Source organism: Echiichthys vipera, assembly GCF_963691815.1.
Source record: "Echiichthys vipera genome assembly, chromosome: 10".
Lineage (NCBI taxonomy): Eukaryota > Metazoa > Chordata > Actinopteri > Perciformes > Trachinidae > Echiichthys > Echiichthys vipera.
In genome coordinates this window covers 5,480,630-5,495,789 of record NC_139835.1, presented here as the reverse complement: position 1 = coordinate 5,495,789, position 15,160 = coordinate 5,480,630, and the positions used below count along the sequence as shown (strand labels likewise).

General features: G+C 39.3%; 1 protein-coding gene across 1 annotated transcript in view; it reads right to left on the bottom strand.

Annotated features, from left to right (window-relative positions):
* Positions 1–2,007: 2,007 nt before the first annotated feature.
* mlphb (melanophilin b) overlaps positions 2,008–15,160 on the bottom strand; it is a gene marked incomplete at its 3' end in the record, with an annotated part of 49,046 nt that continues 35,893 nt past the window's right edge. Inside the window, exons 10-16 of the mRNA XM_083921984.1 lie at positions 13,786–13,869; positions 9,993–10,295; positions 8,205–8,354; positions 8,041–8,109; positions 7,604–7,652; positions 3,837–3,931; positions 2,008–2,034 (exon numbers count right to left, since the gene is read on the bottom strand). Coding sequence (XP_083778110.1) covers positions 2,008–2,034; positions 3,837–3,931; positions 7,604–7,652; positions 8,041–8,109; positions 8,205–8,354; positions 9,993–10,295; positions 13,786–13,869 — 777 coding nt within the window. The remainder of the gene's footprint in view (positions 2,035–3,836; positions 3,932–7,603; positions 7,653–8,040; positions 8,110–8,204; positions 8,355–9,992; positions 10,296–13,785; positions 13,870–15,160) is intronic.

The following is a 15,160-nucleotide window of genomic DNA, read 5'->3' as shown; positions in this document are numbered from 1 at the left end:
ATGTTACTGTATAATTAGAATTAAACATAAAAGTGAGGCTTTAAAGGAGCAGTGTGTAGGATTTTAGTGGCATCTAGCAGTGAGGTTGTAGATTGCAACCAGTTGAACACCCCTCCTCTCACTCTCCCTTTCTAAGTGTGAGTGGAGATGCTAGAATGGAGTCACAGAAAGCATCTAGTGACATCTCTTTACTTATAAGGTGAGTCAAATTTTCATGTATAATTCATTTTAAGGTAGATCATTGCTAGGTTTGGCCTCATATTTATTCACTATAATTATCTATTTATGCCCTAAATCCTACACACTGCCACCTTTTATTGAAAATAACGTAAAAGAGAATACAACAAACATCTACAGATGGGTGACTATAATTCAAGGACAATGAGTGACTACAAAGGCCACAGGATTTATATCATTGTCATTCTGTGTAACCTGCATGGAAGCATCTGCATCTGTGTTTCTCCACTCTTTGTCACCCATCTGTATATGCAAACAGTTAATGAAAATCATGAAACCATCCTCAAATAAAAACTATGTCTATTCCTTTATCATCTACTGTAACACAATTTAATATGCAAAATATCAGAAGGACGTTGCCTTTTTAAAAATTAACCACAATTGACAATTTTACATTTTGGGTAAAATATGCGGCTGTACCACCTTTCAAATAAGAAGTTAATATGAAGCTGTTGATTATGTAGACGTAGTAAAAAAGCCTTTGAAGCTTATTATAAAAATATAGAGAACAGAAAAGCTTAGAAAATGTACAAATTACCATAAATGCCTTTTAGATATCGTGCCATAATCCTCATAAGGAATGTGCATCAAAGTCTATATTCATTTGATCCATATACATCAGAATAACTGTAATTAGACATTCTGTACTTGCTATATCTGCTGTACTTTATTCTAGTGATAGTTGCCTAGCAACAGTTTATGCAGATATTAACAAAACATCACAAAAAAAGGAAGAAAAACTGATTGGTAGTTTGTTATTGCACTGTTTTTGGACTGGCTGCAAATAGCATCATTTAAATCTTTTATCTGTACCGTGCGAACATTGGAATAAATAACCAGATTTCAGAATAAAACAGCGAATGCATATTCAGGTGAATGCATTGATTTACATGTTAATGTATACAAATCATAAGTGTACCCTAACATGCAGGCATGAAAACAGAATGAGAGTAGAGAGGACACCCCCATTTAAATAAACATAGCAGAATGGTCAGAGCACCTCTCCTTTTTTTTCTTTACCGTTGCCACTGCAAAGAACTGTTGGTAGTGAGCTAACTAACTTCTGTATGAAACGTGGTGGACTGATGTGAGGTTTTGTGACAAAGACCATTGGAGTAGTAGGAAGCTCGGAAAAGAGTATATTGTGCACTGACTGTCACCTTGCTGCTAGAAAGAAATCGAAGATTGATGGATTTAACAGTTTCATATTTCTAGTGTGATACACTTGACACCCACACTGACATGTGTTGTCACCATAAAAACTATCGTAGTGATGTCCAAATGAAGCTTTATTAACCATTTTCTTTTTTTACAGACCACTAGATGGGGCTCTCTGTTCAACAAAGGGTTGAAAGAAAACACACTTGAAATTACCATTACTTGAGCCCTTTAAAAAAAAAACAAAAAAAACAAGGAGCTCCATCTGGTTGTCAAAAAAAAACAACTCACCATTCATTAAGCTTCATTTGGAAAACAATCCCCATTTTCTCTTGAACTAGTCAAACGATCCCAGCAAACTGTCCAGTGTCTGTTCTATGGATGCAGGTCTAGCAAAGTTAATGCATATCATATGTAACTCCAACATGTACTATAATATGGTATGCAACTAGTCCAGTAAAATAACAAGGGGCCATTTAATTTAGATTTAAGGACTCCCATCCCAGTTGACAGTCTTTAAAACATTCCAGCATTTCATTTAAGTTTGAAGATGAATGAATGAATGAACAAACTGTAATAACAAAAGTGGTCACATAAGGCTCAGCCTCCTCCTCATGAGCCCTGCGTCATTACTGGCTTCTGCAAACAGAGAGAGACAGAAACAGATGAGGATTGGCTGTTTAGTAATCAGATCATCAATCATTTCATGCTTTGATTGGGTTAATGAATTCGTTTTTTTTTGCCATGTAATCATCCATAGCAACTGAGACACAAACATAAATGTAAAAGGAACTACAAGCTCTTTAATGTCTGCGCTGGCCTTAATTAACCTGTTGATTATGAATCATCGTGTGGGACGTGAGAGTTGTGAATCATTACTCAGGCGGAAGAAAAATAAACTAACAGGAAATGGACAAAGTATTTATAGCACATGGAAGAGGAAATCAACCCCATTCATTATTTTATCGTAAAGTTTCCTATGTGTGTAGAGAAGTCTATGGAGAGTGGTAAACTAAGCAAATGGTGACAATCAAAGGAGAAGGAAATCTCTCATTTAATGGTGAACTACAACTGTGGCTTTGTCCTGGACTGCTGGAGATTGGACCACAACTTAGCTTTAAAACCAAATTTTCTATCTTGTTGCATTTGGCCAATAACAGTTATTGAAGTGCGAAAAGAGTTTCATTCATAGTTGTGAAGGTTTCTTTTTTTTAACAAGATACACCTGAGAAGTACATTGCATGGCTGTCTTTCAAATATCCCTCGTTACCTCATAGTGCTTCTCAGAATTCTTGGCAGTCTAAATAGACAGCTCTGCGAGGATGTAAGCGCATGTTTTAGATTTTCATAAAACACAGTTTATATCACAGTAAACAGCCATAAACTTTTCAAACTCATTGTTTTTCTGTAATTTAATTCAACCTGTGATGGTTCTCAGTTTTTATGGCAGAATCCATGCACTGCTTATTTCAATTCAAAGGGATGTGTGTAAAAAAACTAAGTGGTCTTTATCTAGTATAACAAATTTAGAAGATGTAACAACTTTATATTAGCTTCAATAACTGAAAAAAGTTGCCGTATTGAAAATACATTCTACATAATGAAAGAATTACGCAGGATTTGTATATTTGATTGAAACAGAAGAAGCAGAAACAAAAGAAAATACATTATTTAAACCACAAAGTTTGATTGGAAACCAGCTACCAAATGAGTAGAAGAAGTCAAAACCCAGTGTAACCAGTAAATGAAGAGTTCTTTTCCAACAACAGACCCATTTGGGGAAAGAATATCTAAAAGAATAGTGCTTTATTTTGGGCAAATACACTTTTTTCACCAGTAGATGAGAAAATCAATACCACTGCCAGTTAGCTTAACATAACATACAGATTGGAAACAGCCAGCATGGTACAAAGGTAACACAATCTGCCTACCAGCACCTCGAAAGCTCATTATTTACCACGTTGTAACCAAAGTAGTTGAGTAAAGTAAGTAAAGTAGAACATGACCGTTTGTTGGCTTGGAGCAGTGACTTTCTGGACTTGTTAATTTGTTAATTAGTGACCATCAGGAGGTGCTGGAGTACAGATTTTTATTTTTTCATTTCTTTACCTTTAGACTGAGACCAGGTAGCTGTTTATCCCTGTTTCAGTCTTTATGCTAAGCTAAACTTTGTGGCTCTAAATCTCTACTTAATTTGCAGACACGTGAGCGCCATTGATTGTTTTCATTTAACTCAGTAAGAACGTGAGTATCTGTATTTCCAAATGACATCAGACTATTTCTTTCAATTGAACGTCCAATATCTTTAAGACAGACATTTGAGACTCTTTTTGTTTTTGCTATAAAAACTTTTCTCAGTGTAGGTGAGGCTTTTTTTTCTAAAAGGGTAACTGTACAATGTTGGAACTGAACTCTTTTTTTTCAGTATAGTTGGGTCATACCGCACAAGTAGCCCCAGTCTTGGGCTTAGCCACTGGGTTCCTTTGTGTCAGGGAGCCCCTGTAGAGGGAGTTCCTCACAAACCTGTCCACCTGGCCTGGAAACATACAGCAACAACTACATTGTACATCCACGTTCTACTGGCTCACCTTTTAAACATAGTACAGTCATGATGTCAGCTTGTGGTTTCCTGTGTTATTATATTATAAACCTAAAATGAAGAAGACTAACAATAACGTTTCTGAAAAAGTATCATTAGGAAAGTGAATTAGAAGCATTCAGTCTTCTCAGCTACTCAACAACGACTGGTCAGGAGTCAACGAGCACGGTTCAGTAGTGCTTGAGACCAAATTGCCCAGTAGAGCTTCACAGTAGCCGTGTTTCCATCAAAGACTGTACAAAAGGGTGGACAGAGGTATCCACTTCCTCCCACTCTACAAGAAGTGAAGCTAAAATTTTACGTTCTCAGGCGCCACCATCTTGTAATTTTGCAACTGAGTCAGCACATTTATGATCATGTATTAAAGTCCCGTCCATACACCTGCCCTACCAATCCCGACCCTAAAGCATCAAATAAGTAGTTAAAATCAAAATAATCCTAAAAATGAACACATGAAAAGAAGTCAGCGTGATAAGAACTGTACCAAAAGACAGGAACCTTTTTGAAATGTGGAAACGAAAATCGGAAAGAACTTCCTCAATTGTGCAAAAAAGATTTTACATTCACTTGAGGTAGTTTTTTGACACCGGATAAGCGGATGAAGATGAGATGAGATGAGATGATAAATATAGAGATACTTACAACTTAAGCTCATTTTGTCTTTCTGACTAACGTATGTTTGGAATTCTTTATAAACGACAGATACGTGCAGGGAAACCGTTTTTACCCTGCTGACATGTTTAAACGTTTTCCCTGCACTTATCTGTCGTAAACATAAACATACGGGATATGGAGATGCCTTTACCAAACAAGTTCTGATGTAGTTAACATTTAACTCATATGGCTGACCAGCTGTTTCCTGTTGCCATCTTCCTGAGTATTCCCATTACGTGTCTTCATCTCCTGACAGCATGAAACATGTACAATACTAGCTGACATGAAAGAACTATTAAAACTCACCCAACTGAACCAAATTCCTGAAGACCTCTGTCCATTTTTATATTGTAGATGAGGTAAGATGGTCAAGGCCACTTTTTTTGTTTCCTTTTATCAAACTCTACTTCTTAAACTCAGTTTACTAGCAGCGTACAGCCCTCCATAGCCTGTAGCGCCAACTGCTGACCAAAGTTTATTTGATCCAAACCAGTTGATGGAAACACATCTAAATCGCATTCACAATTTCTTTTTCATTCCCATGACAATTAAAAGGCTCAGTAGGCAGGAAACCTAGAAAAAGGTGATTGTTGAGTCTACACGGGTCTCATCTCCACAGCTCTGACCCAAGCTCTTCCCACCAGACAAGCACGGGCATCTGATGCACGCGCTTCATACACGCACCGACAGTCCCTGCCTGAGGCAATCGCCAACTTGCCAAAGCTTCTTTTTTTTTATGTTATCCTCCATCAGGTAAGAAAATCCTCTTTTTTTTCTTTTTAACACATGAGCGATAGTAAATAGTATTTATATTTAGGCAATACTGAACAGTGCTGAATGAGTTCATTAGACGGCCGGGGTGACTGAAATGGATAACTAACTTTACTCGTATGTTCACCTGTGTCAGTCTGCTTATGCCTCACTCATTTCCATCGTCCCGATCATGATTGTGATTTTTTAAATTATAGAAGGGAATCTACTGTCACTCTTGGCAAACTAGGTCTGTGAGGACGTTTGAGGTGGAATAGTTTGATTCAGGACTCTAACGTAGCAACACAACCCTGAGCTTGTGTTAGCATCAGCCGTATGTCTTTGGCTACGGTTAGCAGGAGGCTAACGTATTGGCAACTTCAGACCATATGTTATGGGTAGCCGCTGTGACCAGGCTGTTTCCATGGAAACTCAGCCCACACAACCTAACCCCATCACAGTAACTATAGTTGTTAGAGAAATTTTTTTTAGCAGTTTATCTGTCCAAGAGAAGAACAGCAAGCTCTGAGTCCAAGTTCAAACCAATGTTAACCTGAACTTCTCTCCATCTTTGAAACGCAACGCCAATATTTATACGCATTTTATTGTGTTTGTTGTCAGACGCTCTGTTAGACTCCCTTTTTGACAAATCCGTCTTCCTTTTTTTGACTGCTTTGTACTGAACGCGGGTGTTTCCAACTGTGGAATTGCAATCTGTGTTCCAAAAACTATGTCTATTCCAAAAACTGCAGTTCTCTAAGTGACTAGGAGGAGCAGTTTGCACAACAGAGCAGTTTCTCATTGACCCCCATGTTAAACAGGCGGTTTTCACAGCATCATTAAACCTGTTTAAGGCCTGGTAAAAAAAACATTCTAGTCTGTATGTTTAGGTCATATCTCCATGACAACACTGAGGGGGGTGAATTTTTTTTTCAGGCTAGTTTTTATTTTATTGGAGGTTAAAGTTTATGAATAATTATGGGCGTGGCCTATTGAGTGTCAGTTAGCCTCTGGCCCTCACTTCTGCTCGGAGGCTAGTTGTCAGGATTAGCATCATTAGCATGCTATCTACGTCATCTCGACCTGGACTGCGGTCATTCGTGTGGTGGTGTTTCCATAAGTGACAAGATGGTTTGCTCTTACATCAACTGAACAAACAGATGGTTTAGGAACACACCGCGTTAACATTAGCTTTGTTATGTTAATGAAATAGCTGCACTTGCACCATGACTTGCAGTACAGCCTGCTATCTATGACACATACACTAGATGCTGATCTGGAGCAGCGGGTGGATTCGGGCCGTGAGGGTTGGTGTTTTGCAGTCTATGAGCATGGCACTGTGTTGAATATCAGTTTAAATCATAGAACATAAATGCTGCACTTCACTTCCGGAGCCGGTGTAATCTCTGCTAGAGACACGGCTCTCCCACTCCCGTTTATCTAGTAACATGTTCTGTTAGCCTAGCTCCTGGACGGTGGAGCTAATGTGGCTAATTCTGTAAACGTCACCCAGATGGACGTATCTCCCTCCCCCCCATCAATGCCCTTGTTTGGTAAAAGGAAATGAGGCAGAGTCAAAGACTGACAAGATGGCGGCTCCCAGAGGCGAATATGATTGGATCAAGTTGAGAGAACGGGCCACCGGCGGAGAGGCTATGTCCATTTTTTATAGTCTATGGTTTCCACTGAAGAGTCATGAATGTGCATCTGCTTTACTAGAACAGCCAATGACAGGGCTGGCTCTCTCAGCTGCTCTGTGATTGGTCAAAGTCTTCCCTCATGGGGTAGATTTTTTAACAGGCTGAAAACCAAGCCTAGGAGAGATGCAGAGGTCTGATCTTCTCTCACATCATTTCATTTACATTATCCCCAAGGCTATTATGGAAATTTTTGCCTCATACTGCCAAAAATAAGCTTCCTACTGAGCCTTTAAATGGAAACATGGGCAGATACAAGTTAACAAATGTTTAGTATAGCAGCTATTCTCAAAACATTCTACCATTTATACTACAATAAGCCTGTGGGAATCTGCACGTAGAGAATTTGAGATGAAAAAAAAAAAAAAAGCTGTAGTACAATAGGACACAGTGTTCACCAGCTCACAAAATAGATCATTATGTTCTCTGAGTTTAACAAGGTTAAGATGTTTTTAGTCAGGCTGAAGCCCTGGGGATCACGCTCAGGGGCAGCAGTGTCAGTTCTTACTTGTGGGAAAGTTGTTGGAAAGTCTTCTGGCTTGGACCGGGATTGCTGACTATAACACACCAAAGAGGGAAACAGAAAAGAAAAAAAGTAAGAACGTGAGATACATATGGCCTTTTAGCCTTTTTGGCACCATGTAAGGTCAGAACATTGATCGGAGACAGACCTGCTGGGGAGATAGAAGTCATCTTATTGGTTGATTTGAATCTAAGAGGGCGTGGCCACTAAACATAGTCAAGGCAACCAACTCAAGTCATTGAGTCAACCAGTAGGATTAAAGCTGCCTTCAACAACTCTCTTTCCATAAATAACTCCAGTATGGCCTTGTTTCATTTGACAGAATAAGAAAAGTATTTTATACATGCAAAAATTTTTATATGATGATTTGAAAACAAACTCTGACACTCTGGCTTTGACTCAAATGAAATAAATGTCTTTACCCTTTTTCTTTTATCCACAGGCATGCCGGCAGCATTCAGGGCCGCGATCCTGTTCTCAATGTAAGAGACCTTGGGATAAAAAGAGAGACTCTGCACACTTTTCTGTCTCTTCAAAACAAATATAACACACCAACTGATCTTAACAGCTTCTGGTTGTTTCCTACCTCACTTTGGGCATTCTGGACGTTGGCAGCTGCTTGAGCTACCTTATCCTCTAGTTCAACCAGTAAGGCTGTTGAGCCTTTGAAGTCTGCCTTTGACCCCTCCTCTTGGGAGTGCCACTTCCTCTCCAGGCTCTCTGTTGAGTGGTTTGTCTACAAGACAAATGTAAGGATATTTTAAACAACCTGAATTATTTTTCACATCAAAAACTCATCAAGCACTTTTTTGTTGCGGTGTTGGTGGGGCATTTTATGTAGAATAAAGAAGTAAGACTCAACAGTAGGAAGATGACAGGAAATGAGGGGAGGAAAAGATGAGGAATGGCATGCAAGAACAGTTTCTGATGAACTCCACAGCCGGGGACATTCAGGGTCAGTGCGTTATCCCCTCGGCTGCCATAGACCCCTGACAAAGTCTTGTTTGAACAGAAAATCATAAAAAGGGTTTACTGTTTATTGAAGTCTGTTTTGTGTAAAACAAAAGTATAAAAGTCCCTACAGCACCTTGAAAACTAGAACACAGTCGAACACTGACATGATAAACTTCATCAGCATGCAGTGAGTAAAATTCTGCCTGACCAATATGTCAACCGATGTGAGATTTCTCTTTATACATTGTTATTGACATATTTTTTGAGTAAGAAGAAGTCTCCATTAAATAGGTTGTTGTACTGGTACTGACAATTTTTTTATTCAACTGGAAAACATCCTGCTCAGCACAATTCTTAAAAAAATATTTATTGGGTTGTTGCTATTTTTTAATGATTAATTTACGTAAAAAAATAATAGCCAATATATCCTTATTGTATTTTCTGAAAATGTTTGTTTAGTATTGGCTATTGTTTTGTAAATGTGTGCTTTCTACGCATACTCTAAACTGATAATGTCCATTTTTAACCAAAAGGGAATATTTGTTGATGGTATAATTGGTCAGTACAGCAACCACATAGTTTTAGTTAGTGATGGCCATTCTTCATGAAGCATTAGTTGTATATGTTGAGTCCACTAGATGGAGCTCTTGGTTTAAAGTAAAGGACTCAATGAATGGTGATTCAGTGTGTTTTCAACCCTTTGTTGAACAGAGAGCTCCATCTAGTGGACTCTAGTGGAAAATAATGAAAATGCTTCATGAAGCTTCATTTGGACATCACTAGTTTTAGTTGCCTGGGAGAAATACACTGGAACAATTTATTTTATGTTCAGCAAGAGTCTCTCAGCATATCATATTGGCAAGTTGTCATTTACAGCTTACAATAGTCAGAACAGGACGGACGGGCTGCTGGGAGATCAGAGGTTAATAAAAGTTGACCTTCGATCGACAGTGCCGCTGCAAAAGCTTCACAAGTTTGAGCCATGTCAGGTTATAACTTCAGAGTGTTTTCCTGCTTCTACAAGCATCTGTGATACTGCAGTTTGAACAGGCCTACAGTAAATGACTGTAACAAACAAAATATCATTACTCACCAGATTACTGTAGTTTTGTAACTTTTAAAGGAAATAACTGCCAGTGAAAACACTTCAGGCAACTCAGTACAGCAACTAAGGAGTGATTTTCCTGAAAATCAGGGAGCGATGGTTGCAAAGAAAAAATAAATGCTTAGGCTGAGTGACTTGATTTATGGCTGCAGTGTGTGCTTGAACTGTGGATTCCTACAGAGGGGGTATGGAATTTCATGAGCCGGGTTGTTTTCTTTAACTACAGAATATGCAACAATCCAGATGTGCAGTGCATGTTCTTGATGCACTTTTTGGCAGTACGTGCTTGCAAATTTGTGCCAAAGATGTCTCTACCTGCTGAGAGTCAGTCAGCTGAGGCCGCTCTTCCTCAAGCCTGCAGAGAATGATGCTTGCTCTGGATGTGCTTCTGGTTGGTATTCTGGTGGGCTTGGTATCAATTTTGTGACTCCTCCACGTTGGGATCCCTTGGGAGCAGAGTGGTCCACTGGGCTCGTCCTCATCAGAGGTTAGGCCGTGGTCACTAATGTTGTCCGTCATCTCGTGCAGCTTCTGTCTCAGTTGCTGCTCCTCTAAGTCCACTTCCATGCACTGAGGAAGAGAATAGCTGCTATTTGGAGTTGGAGGAGCCTGGCTGCTCTGTAGGAACAGAGCAGAGAATATACGACTGAGAAAACCCAGCTATGCTTTTAGTGAAAGTTTAATGTTAAAAAGGCATTGCTTGAGTGAAAGCAGTCATTGCTGTGCTTCAGTAGTTTAACACTAGGAATAACATGGTAATTAAATATATATTTAACATACTCTACTATAATACTAAATCTAACTAGCTCCACTGTGCAATACAAGAACAATGAAGCTCATATTTCTACTATTTACATGTCTTTTATAAAGATGATCATAGAGCACCCAGTGGAATGTTAAATGAATATGGGGACATCTTCTTTTTCACAACTGGCAACACTACAATAGAAAGATCATTCGGATATATTCCAAAGACTGCAACACTTTTGAAATGGGTATGTGCCACTGTAATCACTGTAAAGTGCATGTGTGCAGTTTGAGAACAAAAAGGATGACAGACGTAGCAACAGTAATTAAGTAGGGTGGGGCTTAGAAAGTGAAAAACTGTTGACTTGTCCAGCTGTATTGCCCTGCTTTCTGCACAATGCATAATGTCGCCACTGTGCCACTGACACACCAGTGATCTTAAACAGGGACAATCAGGTGAGAGAACTCTCCTGTTATTAGACTAAACAGATGGACATTAACACAGACGTGTTGCGTGCAGACGCTGCTCTGACAATACCGGGGATACACATGCTATATGCAAATTGATTTAAGCTGTGCTTTGCAACAAGAGAGGTGAAAAGCCAGAGTCTATCAAATATTGCTCTTATTTGCAGCAGAAGAGCCACTAATTACAAAGGCCAGCTTCAGTTCTGTGTTCCTTTAGGGTTTGCTGTTTTTGTGGGCTGGCTCATTCTCTGATGATATTGGAGTTGATTTCAGCCCATGTTGCAATTAAAAACAGACACCAAACCCACATGAGACATCACTGTTGATGAGAGGAGGATGACTATAAGTAACTGTGTGCCCTTTTTCAGTATCAGAAAGCCTGAACAAGGAGGGGAAAAAAGCAAAAAAAGCAAAATAAATAAACCTGAATTCTTGTCAACTATACAAAGAAACATCCCTGTTACCTCTTGGCCAGCTTGCTAGCAGCAGGAACAAGAAAAAATAAATATGAAGTACTGAGCAGACCATCACACATCATGTGGTTCCCTCACTCAGGTCTAAATTTTCAAACAGGAAAATGTAAGCAACAGCTAATGCCTCTGCATACGTGTGAAAACATGGCAGTCGCTGAGGGATCATTCCAGTAGTCTGTGAAGATAAAGGCAAATCCCAGTATATATGCCTGTTAATCTTCACAGACTTTAATTAACACCAGCTGTGTGTGAGTGCTGGAGGGTGTGGACTTTGTGACATCACCTGGCTCATGTGGTTCATATTTCATGTGTAGTTTAATAAAAACAAATGTTTGTTGCTCACTCTATGGTTAATATGTTACTTTCTCCTTTATGTCATATGTTATGAGACTAGATGGAAAAAAAAGATATGTGGTGCTTTCAATTGACCCCTCTCCCTTGGTTACAGTTGCTAGGCCTGTCAAGCTTCCATGTCAATATGACATTTTCAAACATATCAATGAGAGATATTCCAAAGAAAATAACAACAATTTTCTGGAGAAATAGTTGTGACATAGAAAGGACTACAATATGCATTGTGAATGAAGAGGACGTTAAAACCCTGGTCCCATACAGTCCATGGTCCCAATGCAAGGGACAGGCTCCCCATATCTGAAGAATTCATGTGAAGGACAAGAACAACACTGTTGTTGTACAGAAGAGTAAGCCTATATATTGTTTTATGTTCTGCTAACCTTAAGCTATGACTGTCAGAAACTTTTCCTGTTAGAAGCATGTGCTGAAGTTAGCCTTAGCACAACAAGCTAGCAAGCTGTCACGGAGAAAATCTGCTTCCCTCGAATCGAGTTGAGAATGCAGTTTGGTTGTATGGAAACATATATATAGGAGAGCAGGCAGGCTGGTGACTTTATTAGACGAGGGCAGTGTGATGGCATCGCTCCACTGTTATTGGAAATCACATCAAACATGCTAGCGCATATCCAACAGCATCACCTGATGTGCCGTTCACCGACAGGGGGGAAATACAACCCGGAGCGTAACTCCTTATCCCTGTTGCTTTCCAGCAGCCTTTAAAATGTTCCATATGCATTTGTTTATTTGCCCTGAAAGCTTGACAGGCCTCCAGTGCTTAGTTACATTTGCTAATGTAGGACAGTGGCCGTTCTAGGGAGGGGCTTAGTGAAGGATCAAATGGGGGTTATGGGGAGCCTATATAAACACCCCGCCAATGTCGTATTCATGACCTCATAAGCAGAAATTCTCTGAAAGGTCAGAGTTCACGATATCTGACGAGTTTATATATTGTAATTTTAGCTGTAGGCCTACAGGGTTATTCGTAATTTTATAATAACCTATGTCAGAGGAAAATGTTGAAATTCCCAACATCCTCATCTTTTTCATTAAGCTTTTACATTTCCTCTGTATCTCTTGCTAGCTTGCTAGCTAACTGGGGACATGCCACTGTTCTCAAGACTTGAGACACTTGAACGCTATGGTTGGTGTACATGACTTCCCATGTTGTATCAACAAGTTAACGAGTTCCAGCTGAAGGCAACATAATCACAGTCCCTGTTGCTATGTGTTAATTACGTTAAAAAAGAACGCAATTAATCGCAATTTATTTTTGTACTCAGTGCAGAACGTTGCTCATTGCACGAGTTCCCGCATGGCCCGTAATACTGATGCACAAGACGCAACACAAGAGAAATGAAACCCATGAGAAGCGAGAGGATGAGTTGTTGCTGGGTTCAGTGGGTGACATTTGAGTTCTAAGAAACGGCCGAGTGGAAACATGGACAAGAGCACAGCTGTGTAAAAATTCACCTCCCAACAGAGCTCTTCAGCCTCCGCTCCACCCCAATTCTGAACATGTTGCAGCTAACGTTAGCACAGACAGCGCTGAACATGCTGCAGCTAACGTTAGTGCAGACAATGCTGAACATGCTGAAGCTAACGTTAGCACAGACGCTCCTGACAGACTTTCATTAGTTGATGGTTCATTTTTTTCCCCGTGTTTTTGAAAACATGGAGATAAAGCACTCTATGTTTATTTTATGCCAAGGATATTATTCTAAATATTTTTGCAATGTTAGGTTTCCACTTTTCTTGAATATACCGTAGCCTACTAAGCACTGTTTTATTTTTTAAAATAAAATATTAAGTCATATATAAAATCCATTTAAATTGAAAAATTTTGCTTCTTGTGTCAAATATTGATATGCGATTAATCACGATTAATTAATTACAAAGCCTCTAATTAGTTAGATTAATCTTTTTAATCATGTCCCACCACTAGGATTTTTTTTTTTTTTTTTAATGTTTTTGATTAAAAACTTAATTCTCCTCCTCATGACATTCCCAAAGCCTCCTTTCTGCGACAGCAGGGCTGGCAACAATGTTGTAATATTTAATGGATTTACCTCCTCATATGTTGAGGTGACCTTCTGCTCTATGTGGTTCAAGAGATTCTCAATGGCTGACATGCGTCTGTTCAGGTCAGTGATCTGGAAAAGAGTCAGGGAGGCTACAGTCAGATGATGAAGGTCAGATATAAAGAAACGTTCGAATATAATAGTTTCTTCAAAACAAGATTAGCAGTACGGTTTATAGTTTACATGATGCTGTTGAAACGCTCTAAGTAACAGCATGTCATATGACATCAATTTCACTCAGACAGAAGAAAACATCATCGGAGCCTGAGCTCTGAGCCAAATCCCCTCATCCCAAACGAGTCTTCCTGCCTGAAAATGACTTGGATGAAGCCATAACAGCCCGGATGCAGAGAGAGTAAATATGAACTAAAATTGCCTAAAATGAGACAGGCGGAGAGGAGAGGGCATCATGCCTAAACCTGTCCCTATCCATTCTAGCAACTGTTTTTTTCTTCGCTATCATGATTTTTTGAAGCCAGAAGTGACCATATTTGAACAAGAGGGGAAAGCTGGGGAGGAGTCAGGAGTGGATCTGATGGAAACCTAGTGATGTCCAAATGAAGCTTCATGAAGCATTAGTTGTATTTGTTGAGTCCACTAGATGGAGCTCTTGGTTTAAAGAAAAGGGCTGAATAAATGGTGATTCAGTGTGTTTTCAACCCTTTGTTGAACAGAGAGCTCCATCTAGTAGATGCTTCATGAAGCTTCATTTGGACATCACTATGGAAACCCCAAAAACACCACTGTGGTTGTGAGATTTCAATCACGAATATAGCTGCACCTGAAAACATACCCTGCTTTATCATCAATTTAACTTTGAATGGAACCATAATCTACTAAATGACCATCATGCTGTGTTGAAGAAAACTTGCAAAAAGAGATTGAGACCATAAACTAATTAGGAAAATATTTAAGGTAATAAATCAAGTTAGAAGTAGGATCATTTTTTTCATTGACTTCTATACAATCAGACTTTTGCTTTTGCTCCACTTTTCAGACTGTCACCACTTGTCACTACAACCCAATCCGCATGAATACATCAAGTGAGCCCTCATGCCTGGTTGCTCCTTTCTTCAGATTATTCCTTTAATTTGTCATTCTATATTTATATATAAACATGTAAACAAGCTCTAATGTCAATCTGCCCTGCACTTCTCATCCTGATCTTGTTCCACAAACTTTTGCATTTTTTTCTAAATCAAGTGGATGGAAACACTCACACTCACACATGCAGTATGACTAACTGAGCTGAGCTGGGACCTGGCAGCCAATCAGAGACATGACGGCAGTTTTTGATGTTCGACAGGCACATGCTTTGACTGTATGTGTTCTGCAGTATCCTGTTTGTGTCTCCCAGTTTGTT